General features: G+C 36.7%; 1 protein-coding gene across 1 annotated transcript in view; it reads right to left on the bottom strand.

The window, feature by feature from the left end:
- Positions 1–21,434, bottom strand: part of LOC110025087 (isoamylase 3, chloroplastic) — a 92,627-nt gene extending 71,193 nt beyond the window's left edge. Inside the window, exons 1-12 of the mRNA XM_020725355.1 lie at positions 21,156–21,434; positions 20,153–20,207; positions 19,990–20,064; positions 15,081–15,238; positions 11,810–11,903; positions 11,253–11,489; positions 11,068–11,172; positions 10,263–10,367; positions 9,925–10,059; positions 4,329–4,418; positions 4,108–4,165; positions 1,722–1,785 (exon numbers count right to left, since the gene is read on the bottom strand). Coding sequence (XP_020581014.1) covers positions 1,722–1,785; positions 4,108–4,165; positions 4,329–4,418; positions 9,925–10,059; positions 10,263–10,367; positions 11,068–11,172; positions 11,253–11,489; positions 11,810–11,903; positions 15,081–15,238; positions 19,990–20,064; positions 20,153–20,207; positions 21,156–21,262 — 1,283 coding nt within the window. The 5' untranslated portion in view covers positions 21,263–21,434. The remainder of the gene's footprint in view (positions 1–1,721; positions 1,786–4,107; positions 4,166–4,328; positions 4,419–9,924; positions 10,060–10,262; positions 10,368–11,067; positions 11,173–11,252; positions 11,490–11,809; positions 11,904–15,080; positions 15,239–19,989; positions 20,065–20,152; positions 20,208–21,155) is intronic.
- Between the last annotated feature and the right edge of the window lie 400 nt (positions 21,435–21,834).

Here is a 21,834-nt window from a genome sequence, read left to right as displayed (position 1 = left end):
ATTAAATGATATATATATATATATATATATATATATATAAGGCTCCTACAAGCAAAATAACTAATTGAAAAATAAGGAAATAGGAAAGGATAAGAAAGAAAATAAGGATAAAAAATTAGAAAGAAAATAAGAGAAAAGGTGTTCGATTCGATTCTGCCATGATCGCAAGATCCGGATGCCACACTCCTGGCCACGAGATGGCAAGACTCCATACGCTTGCAAGGAAGATTTGCGCCTAAGAGAATTAACATCTCAAGAAACATTTAACTAGAGGTAATGGAGAATGAGGATCTCTAAAACATTAGGATGAGGTCACTATATATGTAAAGATATCTTTGACAATGCTTGCATGAGAGGAGACTGGGTCATACTCATCAAAACCAAAAAACAAAACAGCCTATTATGACTTTATATGTCCACACAAAAAAAAAAAAGTACACTTTGAATATAGCACCCATCATTGCAGAATCGGCTATTAAACTGGTAAGATGAAGCGTCCAGAATTGTGATAACTACAGGAAGAAAACTCATTTTATAATTTCCAATGTTCATCTTTCAATCCCTAATCGCCAATATTTTCCAAGTAAAATTCCCAAACTAGAGGACTACAGCACAAAAAGGATGCCATTTAAAAAAAACAAATATACTTTTTGAAGCACACTTCCATAAGGTTCCTTTGAAGAAAAATATGACTTTTCAAACGCCACAGAAAAATCCGTTTATTGAAGCCAGGGATCATATAGAAATATAAGAAAGCGTATGATGAGGAGCTTTGACTCCAAATATATTCAATAAAAACCGGTTTCAATCCAGATAGCTAGATAAGAACTTGCAACAACTGAATGGCATCAGTCATCATATGGAGCATCATAGATTAGAGAAAATGAAGAGTTCATCCTTCAACTTAGCTTGAGTAGCATGTGCTAGAATTAGGAATGACAAAACAAAGCCAAACCTAATGTTATCTGCTTTACATATCTACCTTTGAAGATATGCAGCTCTTCCATTGCATCGATCCTTTCAAGCGCACAAATGGAACAGTGCTTGAATTTTCTCAATAGAATGATTCAAACTAATCAGTTTTGGCACAAAAGAAATCTTCCTCCAGATGTCTTACGATCGAAGAAGTATGTTATTTTCAAAGCAACAAAGTAACAGAAGTCTAGCATATGTCAGTTTTGACAATGATCAAGAGTGTATACATCATGGATAATGTTTGAAAAGATGTAAAGCCATGCAAATGATTAAAAAGAGCTTCTCTCTTCTACATGACATAATTTAAGGAGCAATGTCGGGTGGAAGCTTTAAGTAGAAATAGAAGAACAAAATGGCGAGATTTCGTGGCACAAGCATGACTAGTACCAGCTACACAACAATGTTCTGCATACATCACTGCTGACCGAAATGAATATAAAAAAAAAATAAGTGCTGAGAGAAAATTGTCAAAAAAGTCCCAAAATTAATAAAAGTGTCAATTTAATCCCAGGCTTATATAATATGAGTTAAAATAATCTCTAATGAGGACTAATTTAGCCCCTATTAAAAGAGTATAGTGACTAATTTAGCACTTTTACAAACTTTGGAACTTGACCAATGCTATGAAACGGCTATACATCAAAGTTTTGCTAGGATAAATTTCTAAACAAAATGCACATATGCAGGTTATAGTTTTTGGATGGCATCACAGAGAATAACAGCAAAAAGAAAACTTCAGATATTACCAATGCCTCAAGCTGTCCAGTATAAGGTTCATTACCACAGGATGGTTACAATTCAGTGTGTTTCCTGGACAACAACAGAATAAATCATCAAAAAGGCTGAAAATACCGGTCCAATTCAGAAAATGGAGAGATCTACTCACAAATGTAAGGTTGAAGAGAAGATCATGGTTATTACGATGATTATAAAATTGAATTCCCATGCTATTTTCATACAAAAAACCATGGTTGTATCAATCAGATTCCCAATTCAAGGGATAGAATAAGATGAGTAATTGAAAAAAATTGGTATAAAATGAAATAGTACAATTTTCCGGCATAAATACCAAATTTCCCTTAACATTTGGCATATATGTCCTATGAATCTATTACATATGTGTTTCCATCATGTATTGGTTTACCGAAGCCATAATTCAAATAATGCTCAATAAGGTAAGAAATGAGATGCTTCAAACACAATATTTTTAGTTCCAGACTGTTGTTCCGGACGAGAAAATTGGAATTAAGCAAATGAATTGCACAAACTCTATAACTTCTAGCCATCAGTTAAAAAAAAAGGAAAAAAAAAGGAAAAAAAAACTTTATACAAAAAATTTGGGGTTAGATTTTTGGATAATCCTCCTTTTTATTACTATAAAGTAATTACAGGTCACTGTTTTAGCATAACTTTGCAAATTTTTACCTGCCTATTATAAACCTATAGCGTTTCACATTCAGAAAGAAGACAAACAAAGGATGTTTTCTGTGATGACAAACAAAATCTCATGAGTAAGTTCTCATCAAACAGAGGTTGCAAGTATGGTCCAAAAACTTTTGGCATAAGGTACCAACTCCTTCCACAAGTGTAAAATCTTTTTACACTAAATTATAACAACTAACATCAAATAAGCAGCCTTATCAGTCTCTTTTGACTTCAGACATGAATCCTGATCTGCCATACATTCTTGTTGTATGTGGTGGGAAGAAAGACCATAATAATTGACTTTAAGCAAAACGTCAAAAACAATTGACTTCAAGCAAGATAAGGTTGCAGTGGTAGGAAGAAAGGCCACAATAATTATATTGATGAAAGAATAATTACCCGGGTTACAATTTGTTTTTGCAGGTGAACAAAGAACTTAATTGCCTTAGCTACAAACAACCCACGCAGCAAAGTAAAATAAAGCAAGTGATGGACACTATTTTTTTTTTTAAATCAGACGGGAAAATTATGAGGCCTACCCAATTTGAAACAACTTTTACTGGTACTATATATGACTTGAGCTGCCCTTCTCTGAACTCAAAGAATGCAACAATACAGGGAAGATGTCAACACAAATCGAGAAAAAGTGGACTATTAATAGTATCATTGGTTTCAGCAATGAAGCAAGATTTAGTACCAAGATAGCCCTTCCAAAAGGTTAAGGCGGCACAACTCAAAGATGACCAAGGAACCAGCACTGAAAGCTAAGTTCGGAAAATAATACAGGGAATTGAATTGAAAGAAGTAAAGATTCAAGTTTCAAAGGTTCAAATATAATTGAACTAGGGGCTGAACCAAAAATTATGACAAAATTTTTAAAGGACATGATAATGATACAAATATGTGACATAAAATAAAGAGAACTAGGTTATGAGTTAAGATGAGCATAAGACCGACAACTTTGACAAGCTTTTAGCAAGTTTATAAGGCCCCCTTTACGGCCAACAATAATGTGAGCATTACAAAATCTACAAGCTAGCCTTAATTAAAAATTCTCTAGGGAGGGAGGTAAGAGAGAGCACAGAGAAAGAGAGAGAGAGAGAGAATTAATCATTTGAAATTATGCCTACGAGAAACCTAACTCCAAATAATAACTCATTGGAAAGAGTAAAATAAGGGACAGACTAAGGTTACATAGGTAGAATATAAGCAAAAAAGGCTTATATGAGCTAAAGCTAACACCTAATATAGCACTCCACATGAACGAAAGAAGGATTCTTAAAACTTACTACAAAGCTAAGAAAGGCTAATATGATGAACAATAATTTAATCACTGACAACATAGCAACTTAGGCACTTAGCATCCAAGTTGTAAAAAAAAGGATGCTCGTGATGAATAATTTGCATTTGGCCTCATATTTTGTATTAAAGTTTTGGTACAATTTCCTCTAATAAAAAACATAGTTACGTTTAGATGCTCTCTATATATCTGATCCTATTTTAGATGAATATATTAAAAAAACACCAGATTTATTAAGAAAATCAACTCATGTGAATTTTTAATAAGATCCTTTTTTTATCCCAGTTTCTAAAATATGAACAAAGTTTGCAAGGTGCATATAAAAATATAACATAATCAAATATCATGAAAGAAAAATTTTAATATAAATTTGCCAAATAAAATTTTGATGGGTTTGATGGAAATACCACAGCCAGAGTAATTAAGCATTTTGGCATTATTTCGCATATCCATCATGTAGTAAACCTACAAATAATAAAGAATACAAAGGTAATAGATGGAAAAAAAAAGAATGCTGTTGTATATCCATGTATTCATGAACGGCGCTGTTCAAAGATTCTTCAAAAGAGGGCCCAAGTCCTGAATTCAGCATATTAGAAAATTACTATAAAGTAATGCCAATACTCACCTTGTTATCAATACCACGAAATGAAGTGGTGTATGGGTCCTTAGCATAATCTACTTCGTTAGTATGGTTGTAAACTACATCCAAAATGACCTGTAAAACAGCATGTTTAATCTTAGCTGAACTGAAAAAAGAAAAATTTACATACATGCCACTCAATTCCTATGTATTTACATATCTAACACCAAATTTTCAATTTTTACATATGTGCCCCCTTATCTATGCATGAAAAGGCATCTTTTACCATAAAAGTTAAAATAGTGGTCTTTTTTTATGTGCTATGAAAGATTTGGGTGGTATTAATACAAAATGTAAAATTTAGGTATTAGATATGTAAAAACATATGAATTGGGTGGTATTGTCAATATTTCGAGCAAATAAGTTGAATGTTTTTTCCTTGCTTTCATTCCAATAAATAATAGTCTGTACAATCTATTTTAGGTACATAATATTCTGTATAATCTATTTTAAATAACTTAATGAATGCATTGTCCTAATCTAAATATTCAGCTAAAAGGAAAGAATCCGTGCAAATATAGTATTTTCATCTTTGCAGCATTGCGAAGAAGAAAACTCTTTATTTTATCTGATTTCATTTATTCATGTTTGATATCCCCCCTCAAATTGATGTTGGCTAATCAAAAAACATCAATTTGTTGACAAGAAACTGATAACGCTGTCGAGAAAGAGTCTTAGTAAATATATCAGCCGTTTAAAGATCAAAAGTAATATGAGGAAGAGATATAACACCATCCTCATAGGCTTCTCGAATGGAATGACAGTCCACTTCAATCCGTTTCAAGTGCTCATGAATGATGGAATTAGCAGCAATCTGGATAGCGCTAGTATTATCTGAATGAAGAAAAGTAGATTCAAACTGAGGAAAAGCAAGCTCAGCCAACACGCCCCGAAGTCAAATGATCTCGGAACAAGAAGAGGACATAGCGCGATATTCTGATTCAGTAGATGACTTGGACACTCGATCTTGTTTCTTGCTCTTCCAAGAGATTAAAGAGTTGTCGAGAAACATGCACCATCCAGTAATAGATCGGCGTGTATCAGAACAACCAGCCCAATCGGCATCACTATAGGTTGTTTAGGCGATAGGAGGCTCCTCAGAAAAGAACAAACCACGATGAGAAGTATCTTTCAAACATCGAATAATACGTCGAACTGCAGTTAAATGAAGATGTGTAGATTTTTGCATAAATTGACTAACTTGTTGCACAACAAATGAAATATCAGAACGCGTAATAGTTAAATGATTGAGACTGCCAACTAGTTGTCGATATAGAGATGGTTGAGATAGAAAGTCATCATTATTATGTTGATATTTGACATTTACTTTCAAAAAAGTATCAGTGGAGCGACCATCTTGAAGACCAGCCAAAGCAATGAATCCCTTCGTATACTTGTGCTGATGAAGAAAAATACCTGCGGCAGAAAAATGAACCTCGAGTACTAAGAAATAAATTAATGACCCTAAATCTTTCATATAAAAAGAACCCTGAAGGTGTTTCTGTAGCTGAGACATCAATTGATTGTCAGGTCCTGTGATGACAATATCATCAACATAAACTAATAATAAAACAATTTCTTTGTCAGTCTTGCAAAGAAATAATGATGAATCATACTGACTTTGAATGAAAGAGAAGCTAAGAAGGGTATTGCGAAACTTTTCAAACCAGGCCCGTGAAGCTTGTTTCAAACCGTATAGGAACCGTTTGAGCTTACAAACATCATGTGAAGGTGTAGAAAATAAGCCTAAAGGAGTCATATAAAAATCTTCTTTGAGATCCCCATGTAAGGATGCATTCTTAACATCCATCTGCTTTAAGAACCAGCCTTTAGATGCAGCAATAGATAACACCAGTCGGACAGTTGTCATCTTAGTCATTTTATCTTAGCCACGGGTGCAAATGTTTCTTCATAATCAATCTCGTATTCCTGTCGATTGTCAAGAGCTATCAATCTTGGCTTATATCTGTCAAGAGAGCTATCAGATCAGAGTTTAAGAGAATAAAATCATTTACAACCAATGGGTTTAACACCTGTAGGACATGAAACAATATCTGAAGTGCCTGAAGTTCTTCTTGCATGGCTTTGACCCAGCAAGTCTGTTTAGCAGCCCGAAAGTAAGATGTAGAAATAGTAGTGTTAGTTAAAATTGCAGAATACTCATATTTATCTCGAGAACAGATACGTTGGGTTGATCGTCGAATACTTATTGGAGCAATTTCTGGATCAGGGTCGGGGAGGCTTGAAGGTGAAAGGGGCAGACGTCTTGTGTATACAATGTCTGACTTGAACTGTTTATCAGCAGAAGAATTATCAAATTATGGAAGTATAACTATATCTGGTATCGACACATGATACTGAAAGTAATATTCATGCTCAAAGAAAATCACATTCCGAGAAATATGTCATCGATTATTAATCGAATCATAACACACAAAACTTTTATGATTAGGATTTTTTATGAACTTTTATGATTAGGATTGTACCCAATAAAGACACATCGTACTGACTGAGTTGCCAACTTATGACGTACATGAGCAAGTAGATGAACAAAACAAACACATCCGAAGGTATGCAGCGTATGATAATTAGGATGTTTATCAAAAATTTGATAGTATTGAGACTCATAGTTCAATTGTTGAGATGGTACACAATTAATGAGATAAACTGTCGTAAATAAAGCTTCAGTCCAAAATTTAGCTGGGACAGAAGATTCTTTTTTTTAAGTATCTAATAGAAGTCAATTTTTTCTTTCAATAATTTCATTTTGTTGTGGTGTATGGGGACATGAACGATGTGAAACAATACCTTTGTTAAGTAGAAATGCTTGAAACTCATGAGACATGTATTTACTGCCATTGTCAGACCGTAAGATTTTAATGCAAAAGGAGAACTGAATTTCAACATATGCTAAAAATGTTTGGAATACAGTAAATAATTCTGCTTTGGAAAGTAAAAAATAGATCCAAATAAATCAACTGTAATCATCAATAAATGCCTCAAAATATTTGGATTGAGCATGTGAAATAACGGGTGTGATTTCCCAAACATCACTGCGGATAATGTCAAAACATTTATTGTCATAAGTGCCTGAAATAAGAAAAGGTAATGCCTTACTTTTTCTAAGTTTACAAACTGAACAGTGAACTACTAAACTCTTATCTCTAGAATAAAAAACATCACTTTTACGTAAATGCTTCAACATCATATCATTGGGATAACCTAGTCTTTTATGTCAGATGCTCGCATCATTCTCAATAACTGAAGATACTAATGAAATATTCCGAGGAGCAGTAAATTGTAATGGAAACAGTTTGCCCACTTTATGTCGCTTCGCTATTACCTTCCCCGGCACCTGATCCTGCACAATATAATCATCACGAGAAAAATGCACGTCACAGTTATTATCCACAATTTGACCAACAGAGAATAAGTTAGTAGATAATTTAGGAGAAAACAAGACATGTCTGAGGAGGAGTTAATATCACCAACTGTCATAATTAGAATATTATTTCCATTAGCAACTTGAATATGTTGAGTACCAGTGTACGATTGTTGGTTATGCAATAGATCAGTTGTGTCAGTCATATGATTTGTGGCGTCTGAATCAACAAATTAAGGAGAATGAACGAAAGTAATAATTTTACCTTTCCCTTGAAAGCCAATAGCAGAAAAGGCAGAGAGGATCATCTGTTGAACCACATCTGGTGTGACAGCTGATTGATTATTGTCAGTAACTGTGGATGTCGTGGCAGGATTGTGAGTGTCGGATATCGTGGCATGAAGTGTTTATGGTTTGCGGTTTTGGGGTCGTGTAGGGCACTCCATAAGAGAATGTCCATTTTGTTTGCAATAAGTACATGTCTTATTTTCACAATTTCGTGCAATATGACCAAATTTCTTGCAGTTGTTGCGTTGCACTGACCATGTCCCTTTGGTTTTAGCAGCATATGTCATGTTAATTATTTAATCCACCTGTTATACTGATAGTAGCTTATGTCGCTAATCTTTGCACTTTGCGTAGTAATTGTCCAAAGCAAACATTCAAACAAGGAACCAGATCTCTATTCAGCAACTCAGCTCGAGCAGTTTCAAATTCAAGTCTCACCTTCATTAAAAATTGATCACGACAACTTTCTTCATGAATAGCTTGAAGACTAGCTAAGTTCTCTTTTGCACCTTAGCATAGATAATACCAGTATATTCGCTCCATAAATTTAGAAAGCCAGAAAAATATTGTTCAATTGAAAGATTACCCTGACTATAATTACTCCTGTCAAGTTCCAATTGGAAACGTTTCGCAGAATTATCTTGATTGTAAACGTGCTTCAAGTATTCCCACATTTTATTAGCTGTTCCCAAAGATCGTAAATTGTTCACCATATGAGCCTCAACAGAGCCTAAAATCTAGGAAACAATCTGAACATCATTTTCTTCTCATTGACCAAGATCTTTTGCTTCAATAGGAGCTGGGGAAGATCCATCAATATGGCCCCAAAGCTCCTTCCCTTTTAGGAACATTCTGAGCTGAAATTCTTATGCGGCATAATTCTTTTCCGTAAATCTGATAGCTAAAATTTCAGAAGACATTTTAAATAGAAATGTCGCTAATCGAATTCAACCAAAAAAATCAAATAAAGCCAAGATATCTAAAAAACATTATCCAAATTGTTGATCTTAAATCAACGAGAAAAGGGCACAGTCGGAAAAGAATGATCGCAATGGAAAAGGGATCGCAACAGACGCGGATGAGCAGACGAACAGGAATCGCGAATGAGCAGACGCGGAAAAGGGAAAAGAACTCGTGAGACGAGCAGAAGGATCGTGGGAAAGCGGGACAAACAGATAGAACGCAACACTAACAGACAAATCGCGATAAAGTGGATCGCAGCAGCAAATAGACTCGAATCGTGGCAGAGAGGATCCGGCTTGGCAGAGAAGCAGCGGTTTTCCTGGGACTCCGACGAAGGTGGACGACCATGCTGCAGAACTCAAGCAAGGACAAGAACGAGTGCTCCCAGCGAGGAAGCGGTCGAAAATGCCGGTGAAAATAACAAAGAGATCGATCGAAGTCTAAGATCCGCTAGCGGCAGAACTCAAACAAAGCGTACAAAGATGCCGCAAAACTCAAACACAAGAACGAGCGCTCCGACGAGGAAGCAGCTGAACGATAGAAAAAACTAGAATTCCAAAGATTCAGACCGATGAAAGCTCTGATACCATGTCAATATTTCGAGCAAATAAACTAAATATTTTTTCCTTTGCTTTTATTTCAATAAATAATAGTCTGTACAATCTATTTTAGGTACATAATATTCTGTATAATCTATTTTAAGTAACTTAATGAATACATATTCCTAATCTAAATATTCAACTAAAAGGAAAGAATTCGTGCAAATATAATGTTTCCTTCTTTGCAGCATTGCGAAGAAGGAAACTCTTTATTCTACCTGATTTCATTTATTCCTTCTTGATAGGCATGTATGTAAATGCCACGGGAAAAAGAAAAAGTAAAGAGAGCATGAAAACAAGTATGCATGGAACAAAGTGCCACTTGGATGATAAGAGATAGGCAGATTACCTCTATTCCAGCACAATGCAAAGCTTTGACCATTTCTTTGAACTCTCGAGCTGCAGCCAAAGGTCCAGCTCCTGTGCTAGCATATCGGCTCATTGGCGCAAAAAAATTTATTGTGGAATACCCCCATGTGTTGATCTAGCAAATTAGCATAATGTTGAATAATCAAATCAAAATAGCAGTAAACATTAGACCACAGTGAAAGCCAATAAAGCTTTACCACCACTACTATATTGCAGCTGTCTGGAATTTGGATCCACAACACAAAATAAAAAATAATTCTAGGGAATAAAGGTTTTTTAGTAAAAAGCAATAATTACTATTTCTTTCATTTTAATTACCATGTGATCTCTAGGATTTGGACGCCTCTGAAATTCCAGCTCATCAAACTCAAAAACTGGCAACAATTCCACAGCATTAACACCAAGCTCCAACAAATGTGGGATCTAAAATGTTGAATAATATTTATTAATAATTATGAAATCCCAAAACGCCTAGATTCAAAAAACTAAATATTCATTAATAAAAGTTAGAGGTATTTACATACATACCACGAAATTCCTATGTATTTACAAATTTGACACTAGAACTTTTGACATTTATACCATCCAAATCTTTCATATAACATAAAAAATGCCACGATTTTAACTTTTAAAAACATGAATACTCCATTTCATGCACAGGTAAAGTGTCATATATGTAAAAATTGAAGTTTAAGTGTTAGATATGTAAATACATAGGAACTGAGTGGTATGTACGTAAATCTTTCTAAAAATTAATATCGGTGCAAAACATGTCTCTGAAAAAGTTAGAATTGCATCTCTATGTAAGATGTGCAAGCATAAACATACTTATGGCTCACATAGTACGTATTAAACGATTGACGTGACTTTCTATACCAATGATTCCAACAAAAAAACATAACCTTTGATATGAAAAAATAAGACATTTTACCAACTCATAAGCATTAAACATTATGGCGAATCACCTTAAACAAGTAGTGCTAAAACCTACTATCATGTCAAAATATTGATTCATAAATCTTCCATTAGCTTTCAATTCAAATTAAAAACAGTTCTTTCAATTGAAAAAAATCAAGCAGGCCCCTCATAATTTACAATTATTACACATAAAGAATAAACAGACCTTCTTTATAATACCCAGATAGCTGCCACGAATTTCTGGATCGAGCCCGCTTGACTCATCAGCCGAAAATGCGCGAACGTTCATTTCATATATAACTAGATCCGTCTGCATGATAATAAAAGAAGTTATAACTTACATAAGGAATCACTCCATTCTAAGCCTAACAGCCAAGCTAATGAATATACCTCGGGTATATCTGGAAGTTTGTAATCAGGACCCCAATCAAATGGTAAATTACGAAAATCGTAAGTACCAAGGAATTTAGACCTTCTTTCTTTGACATCTCCAAAAATTTTGCGACCCGAAACGAATTTTGCATATGGATCTAGAAGAATGTTATTAATGTCAAATCGATGACCTTGATCCCATCGATGAGGACCATCCACACGATATCCATAAAGCACCCCAAAATCAGGCAAACCCTGAAATTTAGCACCAAATTTATAAATGTTGTACTACAAAAAATATTAGTTTACAATGCGTAGACAAGATTAGCAAATTTAGGTCAAGCATCCAACCAACATTACTAAATTGAGTCCTTGATTAAAAAAGCACATAAAATCTAAACCAAGTAATACAAATAAATTAACTAATTTTACTTAATTGTTACTTGATCGGGAGCATGCGTACAATTCATGGGAAAAATATTAATTTCTTCCAAAGAAGAAAATGAAATAATTTGACAAATTAGCAATTTAATAAGACAAGCTAGTGAAAAGAACAATATCTCTACAATGCAAACCTCAACAAAGATATGCCATATGTCTCCAGTTTTGTTCATTTGAGGATCTAATGGAACTTCTATCATGCCTTCAGGCTGTTTCCCAACATCAACCCTATGAATAAAATAATAGAGAAGTTTCTCAGAAGGTTCTAAGTAGAATTTACAGTGAAGCTGATCAAAAACAATCTCACAAAAGTAAACTTGATAAAAGATCCAAAAACTTGACTTTAGCAAATACACTTAAGAAGACCACAATTATGAATCAGAAATAGTTCGTACTAAGCAGTATGGTTTCGGTGTTAACTCTCAATTTATGATCAGCTTTCATCAAAATCGACATCAACTTAGCAGGGCAAAATTTAAAAATTTTATGGGTGCAAATAAAAGAAGAGCAGCATAACCAAGTTATAGGTATCAATGGGTAGAGATTAGTATACCCATAAACCTTCGAGTGATCTAAAAACACATTCAAAAAAAGTAAACTTGATAAAAGATCCAAAAACTTGGCTTCAGCAAACACACTTAAGAAGAACACAATTATGAATCAGAAATAGTTCGTACTAAGCAGCAGGGTTTTCGGTGCTAACTCTCAATTTATGATCAGCTTTCATCCAAATCGACATCAACTTAGCAGAGCAAAATTTAAAAATTTTATGGGTGCAGATAAAAGAAGAGCAGAATAACCATGTTATAGGTATCAATGGGTAGAGATTATTATACATATAAACCTTCGAGTGATCTAAATTTAATACGTCACAATCGGATCATTTTATGAAGAAGTATATGTTTACAATATAAGTGATACCGGAACTAGTATGAAAAATAGTAAAAATACAAAAGTAAACTTTTATTAATAGAGGAATAGGGTCACAGCACAACACAACAGAAAATAACAATACAAACACTAACGATGCAAGCAAACATCTCTAAGGCGTATACCAAGGGCGGTAGAGATCTCCTAGGTGGAGATGGTTGGTAGGCATGTTGGTAGCAAAGGAATACTGATGGTAGTGAACGGGAGGTGAAGAATTGCAGGGACAACAAGTATAGAGGTCGCAGGTGACGCATGACACTCCCCTTGCTTCAGCGCGTCAAGTCGACCCAACTTGGAGCTAGCTGGTCCAACCATTCACGCTCGACCGAACCGATCCTCGAAATTAAAATGTCGATCAATCTGATTCGCTCGCCCTAATCCATCCCGCATTGCATGCTCCCCCCGTGCCTTAATCTTACGCCTCCTCCTAGCCATTGTTGCACATATTCCTCCTCTAGCCGTTGCAAACCTTCCATTTCTCACCTCTTTCCTTCTCAAGATCTTGCTTTGGCTAGCTTCCCTCGCTCTTTTATTTATGCATGTTCTTTTCTGATGTCTAAGCGATATTTTTTCCTTGTGATTTCTGATTTCAAGTGTTGTCCCTAGTGTTCCCTCTATTCGAGTGTTAAATCGTTCGGCAACGTGAAGCTACGGCTGTATCCCGCCAAGATGGTATGTATCACCACTCCATTCCACCTTCCAGTATCATTACCTCTCCACCTCTGCACATCCATGACTCCCCCAAGCGTTGTCTTTCATTCCCGCAGTGTCTCCTATTCACCACGAAACTTCCAATTACCAAGCAGTCCTCTACTAGGCGTAGCCCTCCCTCCTGCCCCCCTTACAGTTAGTACCCGGTAAGTCAGGATCTTCATCCCAACACCCCTCTTATCGCCGCAGGTCTCCCCGATGAACGTCCAATCGTTGTTGACTACTTCCCCGCCGCCTCATTAACTTCTCAGTTGCCCGTCGACGCTAGCGAGGGTTGTTTCTGATATGTTCTTAAGCATATTTCCTGCAATCACTATCTTGCTTTACTGTTTGTATGTTTGTTTTATTGTCTATGTATTCATGTGTGTTGTTTTTTGTGTTCTCACTAGTTAGAAAGCGTCTTTCTAACCGTCTTTAACAATTTCAGCAATAAAAATTAATCGTGTTTGAGTCGTTGTTTGGGTTAACTTCAGAATCATTAGGCGACGCGGATTGGTGGCTAGAAGGTACTGGACTACAAGAGCAACGGGAGAGGGGGTGAGGAGCAGTCGATTGGGAGGGCCTATATGATTGAAAAGCCAAGGAGGCTGACAAGTGTGGGGATGGGGCTGGAATGGTGGGACGGCAAGGGGAAACAGCTGTAGGAGGATAGGCGGAGTGTAGATGGTGGTCGAGGAGGTTGGACATCAAGGTTGATGGCTGTAAGGGAACGCAGTACATGTGTGGGGATGGGGCTGGAATGATGGGACGGCAATGGGAAACGACTGTAGGAGGATAGGCGGAGTGTAGATGGTGGTCGAGGAGGTTGGAAAACAGGGCTGACGGCTATGGGGAGTGGAGGAGAACGGTTAGTGAAGACGTCAAGCATCACCACCTCAAAGTAGGATACAGCCTGAGCACCGTCATCTCCTCAGATACAACCCACAAAGACGAAAAAGACTCCACACAAGATTTCTGAAAGCAAACACAACAAAAACTAAAGAAAACTCTAAGTTTAACACTTCTAATTTATAATGAGGACTAGGACATATTTTAGACAATGTTTAAAATAAGAGAGAAGAACAAAGATAATCAGAATTTCAGATTAGGAAAAATAAGCGAGGGGAATTCATATTTGGAAAGGAAAAAATTTCAAATTTCAGATTTCATATTTGGAAAAGACTTATAATAGGGAGGTGCTGGGAAGGAAAGAAAGAAAAGGAAAGGAAAGAGGGGAGGGAAAGGAGAGGAAGAAAAGAAAAGGGGAGTCAGCAGCCCTCCCCCCTTGAGGACAGCCGGTCTACCCAAGCTGGACCGAACCCTAGGTCTCCTCCCAAAAGCGCCGTGTCAAAAAGTTTATGACAAGTACATGATAAGTAAATGTTCACTACATAAAGTACATGGAAATTTCCATATCCTACCTCCACATATCATTAGCATGTATGTATCTTCTAAAGAGCTAAATTTTAAAATTTTCTCCAACATACTTGATACAAAAAAGAAGAACATGCATAGAGGACAATTCTTATGTATTTACATATCTCACACCTGAACTTTCATATTTGCACATAGCACTGTAATTTTTAATATCAGATCAAAAGTAATAACCACTTTTTTAAAGTGAAATACAGATTTTCATGCATAGGTTTAAAACACCAAAGTATGATGTATGTAAATATCAAAGTTTAGATGTGAGATATGTAAATACATAAAAATTTTGTGCAACGTATGTAAATTTCCCTAAAAAAAGAAAGAATACATGGGTAAAATGTGAGAAAATAGTACCTCCCAGAGATGGATAAGCAGAGAGTAACTGAAGATGCATGCCGAGAAAATAAAGCAAAATTGATTCCACGATCAACTACCGATGCCCCGAGTGGATGAGCCTCACCGGTAGAATATTTCAGTGGAAGATCATTCTCCAACATCTGAGAATCTTTGTCCTGGTACGGTAAAGAATTTCAGCCATTGCTATATTGAGAAAAATAATGAATCATTAAGATGAAAACATTGCATTAGAATACACCCCACAGATACATAATAATTAATGATGACTAAAACAAAAGAAAATGACATTAACTTGCATTAAGAAGAATTTTAAGCTCAAACCGATGATCGTGTATTAAGGAGGTTGGAATGTCCAATTCAATTTCCAATATAAAACAGATGACCAGAATCGAAAAGATGTCAATTGAATTTCTTAACACCAGTATTATCACCACCAAAATCAAATACAGATTCAATGATGGATTTTTGCTAAGTTTCATTATTGCAACTCCAACTATTACAATTTGATGTGATTGTAGCAAAAATTTGTCTTCCTATACTAGAGTAGTTCCTTAATATCTTCTACCAAAAAAAAAGGTTCATAATATTTCTCAATCTATATATAAAATGTAAAATAAGATGGCAAGTGATGCAGGATGGTTGAAGGCTAGGGTTTCTAGATGATATTAATATGGCATTGACGCGAGGGCTCAGGAGGCTGTACTAGCTTATCGCTTCAGATAGATGGACAAGGGCCTAGCCGCCCTTGGTTTAGTCAGTTGATTCAGCTAGATCGACAAGGGCTGACCGGCTCTTGGTCTAGGCTAGGTTGGCCTCCCAATAGGAGGGGTCTCCCCCTTATTAGTTATCTACAACTATAAATATGCTCTTCTGTTTCTTTAAGGTTACCTTTGTGCTATGAGATTTCTGTCAAGACAGCCTTCGGTTCCTCTTATCCCTTTTTAGAGTTGTATCGAACAGCAAGAAGGTGATTTTGTTGTAACTAGTTCAGAAGTTGGTGTGTATCCTTCACTTTATTGCTTGTTGTCGCTCCTCTCTGTCAGATGCCATCCCACCTATGCGCCTCCCTTTTTTGTCTTTGATGACGCCATCCCTCTTGCACACCAACCTACTGCGGTTGAGCCTTCCAAACACCACATCTGCTGCCGCAAGCCCCTCCTGCAGCAAAACCTACTGTCGAAAATCATCTAGTAGCCTAACCTGTTATAGCCAACCCCTCCAAGCACCCCTAGTTGTTGCCGCAACCCCCTCCTACCCTCTACCCCATTGTCGCAACTCCCTCGTAGCCCTTCAGCTCCTACAACCACCTCGCAATCCAAAACCTACCTACTGTCCAACAGTCATCCACCACCATCGCTGTCGCACTTGGGTGTCTTTTATGTTTGTGTTGTTTTTTCTATTTTCTATTGTGAAGAGTTGTTTGTAACCCTATTGAATTTTTGAAATAAAATTTACATTTCTATTGTGGTTTGGGTTCATTCTGGTATCATTTCGTATTAGAGTAAGTCTAACCCTAATCAAATCTTAGGATTTCCTAGCATCCGCCTTACCCAAACCACCCCCCACCAAAAATTTCCTAAGTCAAAGCGAAGAAAGGGATGAGGATCTAAATCTGTTCCATAAGGAAGACGTCAGTGGTTAAGAATATAGGCTCTGACACATTGAAATTCAGTATCAGAAGAGGGCGAGAGAGAAGACCACATATGGGTGACACAGGGATTTCGACATCAAAGTATATCTACCTGAATTCAATGAAGGTATGGATCCAAACGACTTTATCAACTGACTGAAAACTGTTGAGCGAATTTTCGAGTATAAAAAAGTGTCAAATAAAATACATGTAAAGCTAGCAGCCATCAAGTTTAAGAAGAGCATCTCCTTGTGGTAGGAAATCTTGTAGAGGCAAAGAAAGAGAGAATGCAGTGATAAGATTACCAAGGAAAGAAATGTCAAGGAAATACCTACCACCCCATTACTGTCGGGATATGTTTCTGAGGCTCCACACCTGCAACAGAGAGACTTATCGATATAGGAATTCATGATGCAGTTTAGCAACTACAAATGAAGTATGAGTAGGTTGTGCCAGAGAAACATACCATAGCCCTTTAACCGGGGGGCTTGAAGCCTGCTGTTAGCAATCTTATGCAACTACAGTTTTATTGGTTACTAGAATATATCCAAACATTAGCATTGAAGGTGGAAAGAAAACAAAAATAGAACATGAACAACCACCAGTCATGTAGCGACCCGCAATTGGAGACACCAGTAGGATCACGCCCCAGGGAGTTGTAAAAAATGGTTTGGATAAGGACAGTGCCACCCCAAGTAAGAATAAGTCTGAGACGTGAAACAAGCCTACTACAGTACCCGCCAATAAATACTTCAAATGACATGGATTTAGGCACACAGCCTCTAGCTGCCCGACGAGCCTGAGTTGTGTCTTTTACCGGCAGAGCGCAGTGGATAATGTTAGCAATGAGGAGGCAGCTGAGAAACATGATGAGGTGTATCATCTTCCACAGTTTAAGGCAAGATACTCATGATTCAACAGGTCTGAAAGATTGAGGATACGAGGGATGCGCAGTGTCTTCGCCACAATATATTCTACACTCGTTGCACTATGAACAGGAATGTATGTAGTACCATCATCGATGGAGACAGCAATAAGAGTGTGGCGTCTACGCGAATGGCAGAGAAATTTAGTCTCATAACTCAGAGACATTCTCAAACGTATTATATGTTGTGGCATAAGAAGAAGAACAGGCCAAACATTGATCGGAGGTGCCTAGTAGAGTTTTCGATTAGGAGTCAGCCGCAGAATCATATGTGGTGCGACATGGAACCCAAGGATGTCGGTCACCTTTTGTTTGGAAGACCATGGCAATTTGACTGTAGGACTCAGCACAACGGATTCAGAAATACCTACTTCACCAAAGAGGAGAAGCGCATCGTCCTTCTAGCTTTGGTGGAGCCCGAGATCACAGGTCCCATACCAGCAGAGTAGCATAAGTGGGACCGACTTTGGTGACGACTAAGACACCAATTTCAAACATGATACAATCATGACATAGAGCATGTCAGGACATCACGATCGACACCTTACCTCCATGACTACCATCATTTAACGAGGTTCAGGTTACCCTTACTTCATATCAGGTTGAGTTGATCTTAGATTACTTTGAGAGGATTCAACAATATATGCATGAGAGGCAAACCCAACTCAGCTCAGTATTGGACCCCCATAAGGGTGGATCTACATGGATGTATACTCACAAATGGAGAAAACACCTCTAGTATTTTGAGAGACAATGTAGTAGATAGTAGAATCCAAAAGCTCCTCGGGCAGAGGTCGACGATCCTTCAGCCCCGAGAAGTTCAACAGCTCCATCATCATCACATGAAGATAGAAGATTTGATGAATCAGGTCGAAGCTCCCCAAAACCAATGAGATTGATGTTGGGGCTAGGGGAACTGAACCACCTAACCAGTTCAACTAAATAGGCAAGGGCTAACCGGCCGTTGGTCTTGGCTAGGTTTGCACCCAAAGAGAGGGGACTCCCTCTCCTTAGTTATCTATTATTATAAATATGTTTATTTGTTTGTTTAGGGTTTATTTTTTCTTTGAAATTTCTGTCAAGATAGCCTCCTACATTCTTTTTCCCTTTCTAGGGTATCCGACGGTGAGAAGGAACTCTGGTTGTTACTCGTCCTGAGGTGGTGTGTCTTCTTTTATTGATTGTCATCACTCTCCCCTGCTATCTATCATCCTCCCCGTGTGCCATTTTTTCCTGTCTCTGTTGCCACCAGCCCTCCCACACCCCAACTTGCTGTCACTGACCCTTCCAGCTAGTACATCTACTGTCGTCAGCTCCTACACTAGAACCAGCTCCCGACAACCTTCCAGTAACCAAATTTGCTGCCACAAACCCCTCCAAACACCACACATACTGCCACCAATCCCTCCAAACACCGCAAACTACTGTTGTAACCCCCTCCTACCCTCTGCCCTGTTGCCGCAATACCCTCACAGCCTTCCAACTATTGCCACCACCTCCCAATCTAAAACCTATCTGATATCCAACCGCCATCTAGTTTGTGTTGTTTTTTCTATTGTCAAGTGTCCTTATTTGTAACATTATTGAATTTCAGTAATAATATTTTTATTTTTATTGTGGTTTGGATTAACTCCGGTCTCAGGAATATAGTATGACTAGAAGCAAAGAAAATTCAGGATTTATAAATCACAAAAGTCATCAAAATAATTCGACCACTTACTTTTTTTAAATGTAAATAGAAGATACAACAACCACAACCCAACCAATAATGAAATGATTAAAGTAATTTGAGAAACTTGAAAATAAAGCGACGAGCATAATTTTTAAAAGAAAAACCAGGTCTCACAACAAAGCAAACATCAAATTCCCCAAAATTATGTAATCAGACTTTATATTGCACACCAAGCCTTGCATACATAATAATTATTTATAGACACCTCATCCCATATATTAGTATATGTAGTTCACATACAGTCAACTAAAACCATTTTTAACTTAACTCCTAAAAGATAATTTTTTTTTAAATCCCAAACATCCCAGCTATTGTGAACAAACAACAATAATTCTATCCCATCGTAACATGAAGTGTGTACTGCCTGAAGGTTATAACTCTTGGTCAAAAGTACTGCAAAAGCACAACAACACAACACCGTGCATGTGAATGCATACTATACAAAACACCCTACAAAATACTAATTCGCATGAAAAGTCACAAATTCTTCGGGTAAACAGATATTATATGCAAATAATATTCTAAATTACATGGACCAAATGCATAAGGCGTAAACCTGCTTCAAACAGTTGAGGTCACTATTTTATGTCACTAAACACCTTGAACAAGTTCTTCATACCTCTAAAACACTACCTTCAACACCTTGCTTATACCCCTGTCTGATGTGTCGGTTGACAAGGTTGCTTTTCCTAACCTGTCCAAATTAAAATTCAAATGGTTTGAAAAGAAAATGCCGACAAAATAAATTGTTATGGTAGAAGAAGATTACACAAAGCACATGCCTTGCTAAATTTTTCATGAGATTTTGATGAGATTATAGCTCTACACACTCGCACTCTGCATCAACATTTGGGAAAAGTTAGTGCTTTTACAAATATTTTCTCTGAACAAATACGGATAAAAAAAATTTTAAACAAGATATGCCAATGTTGATGTTTAAAGCAAGATTAAACATCTACATAATAATTATGGGTCAGAATTCTAATGATTTTCAGACAAACCAAATCCTATTTTAAATTACAAATGAAAATGCTCATGCATGTTTATCAAACAATAGCATAGGAAAATGGCTGCTACGCATATAATGCCCCATGTGGCACAACCTTGGTGTCTCAATAACGGTTAAATTTAAAAAGGTTTCATGACTTGGGCAAGTCCTGTACAAGAAGAAATCCAATGGTAAGCCCCATTTTATGCTTATTAGTGTTTTAGTCAATTTAACTGTAATCAACAAATCAGATGAAACTTCCTATTAATGAAGAGGGACCTTTACATACAAAACACACAATTCTTATCTATTTACAAATCTCGCACATTAAACTTTCATATTTATACACACAGCACTCAAATATTTAACATCTATTCAAAAATGGAATTATTACCACCTTTTATGAGTGAAAAACACATTTTCATGCATAGTTTTAAAGCACCAATGTTCTATGTATGTAAATATGAAAGCTCGGGGTGAGATATGTAAATACATATTAACTATGTGCTAGGTATGGGGAATGCTGGCAGCATAGCATAAACTTCCTACACTCTGGGGATCATAAACCACACTTCGTTTGACTCTAACTTCCCTTTTTTCCAATTAACTTCAAAAGACCAAAAAAGCTTCGTAGTTACCATCGAAGAACAGCATGCTAGGGTTACTAAAAAGCTCTAATCAAAAAACCATCACACCAGTATATAGAAATACAGTAATTGTACTGCGAAAAGCCTGTTATACTAAGCCAATTCATCCTGCTGCACTAATAAAAGAGAAGCGAGGAAAAAGAATGAAACCCCATGCCGAGTTCGAACGGCGAGTTAGAACCGTGACGATCATTAATGCCAGTAAGGGTCGAGACGATGGAGTTCACTCCATGGCTTGGAAAGCAAAGCAACCCCATGGAAGGAAAACAGAAGAAGAGACCAAAGAGAGGCGAGGGGTCTGCTCCGGCTTCGAAAGGGACCTGTAGATGATTAACCTTTTAGCTCCGCGGTGGCGATCCCGTCACTGGTTCAGCCACCGACCAACGAGGAGGTGGAGGAGGAGAGAAAAACAAAGAGCAACCATTCGACTACTATTATGACCATGATTATTAAGGAAAGATAATCATATTTTGATAAATTCAGATAATTGTAAATTTAAAGTTTATTGCATACAGACCACCCGAGATTTGCTATTTACAAATAAATCTCCCTCTTTCATTCATTTTTTTAATTTGCACTCAAATAAAACCCCAACCCACAATTTTTAATTTTTATCAGATTTTCGGTTGTTCAAAAAATTTATCTAGATGGTTAATTTGTAAATATTAATGTTTCAAATGGTCCATCTGTAATCATCCCAGTTTTTAATATATTAAGTTTGATTAAATGAATTAAATAAGTAGAATTACTAACTCCATAATGTAAATTATGAAGATTAGAGGACCTTGAGATCTCTAAATATTTGAGGTATGAATTGAAGTAGAGGCTA

The sequence above is a fragment of the Phalaenopsis equestris genome, unplaced genomic scaffold, assembly GCF_001263595.1.
Source record: "Phalaenopsis equestris unplaced genomic scaffold, ASM126359v1 Scaffold000287, whole genome shotgun sequence".
NCBI classification, from domain to species: domain Eukaryota; kingdom Viridiplantae; phylum Streptophyta; class Magnoliopsida; order Asparagales; family Orchidaceae; genus Phalaenopsis; species Phalaenopsis equestris.
The sequence above is the reverse complement of the archived record's forward strand: the minus strand, read 5'-3'. Positions and strand labels throughout refer to the sequence as shown.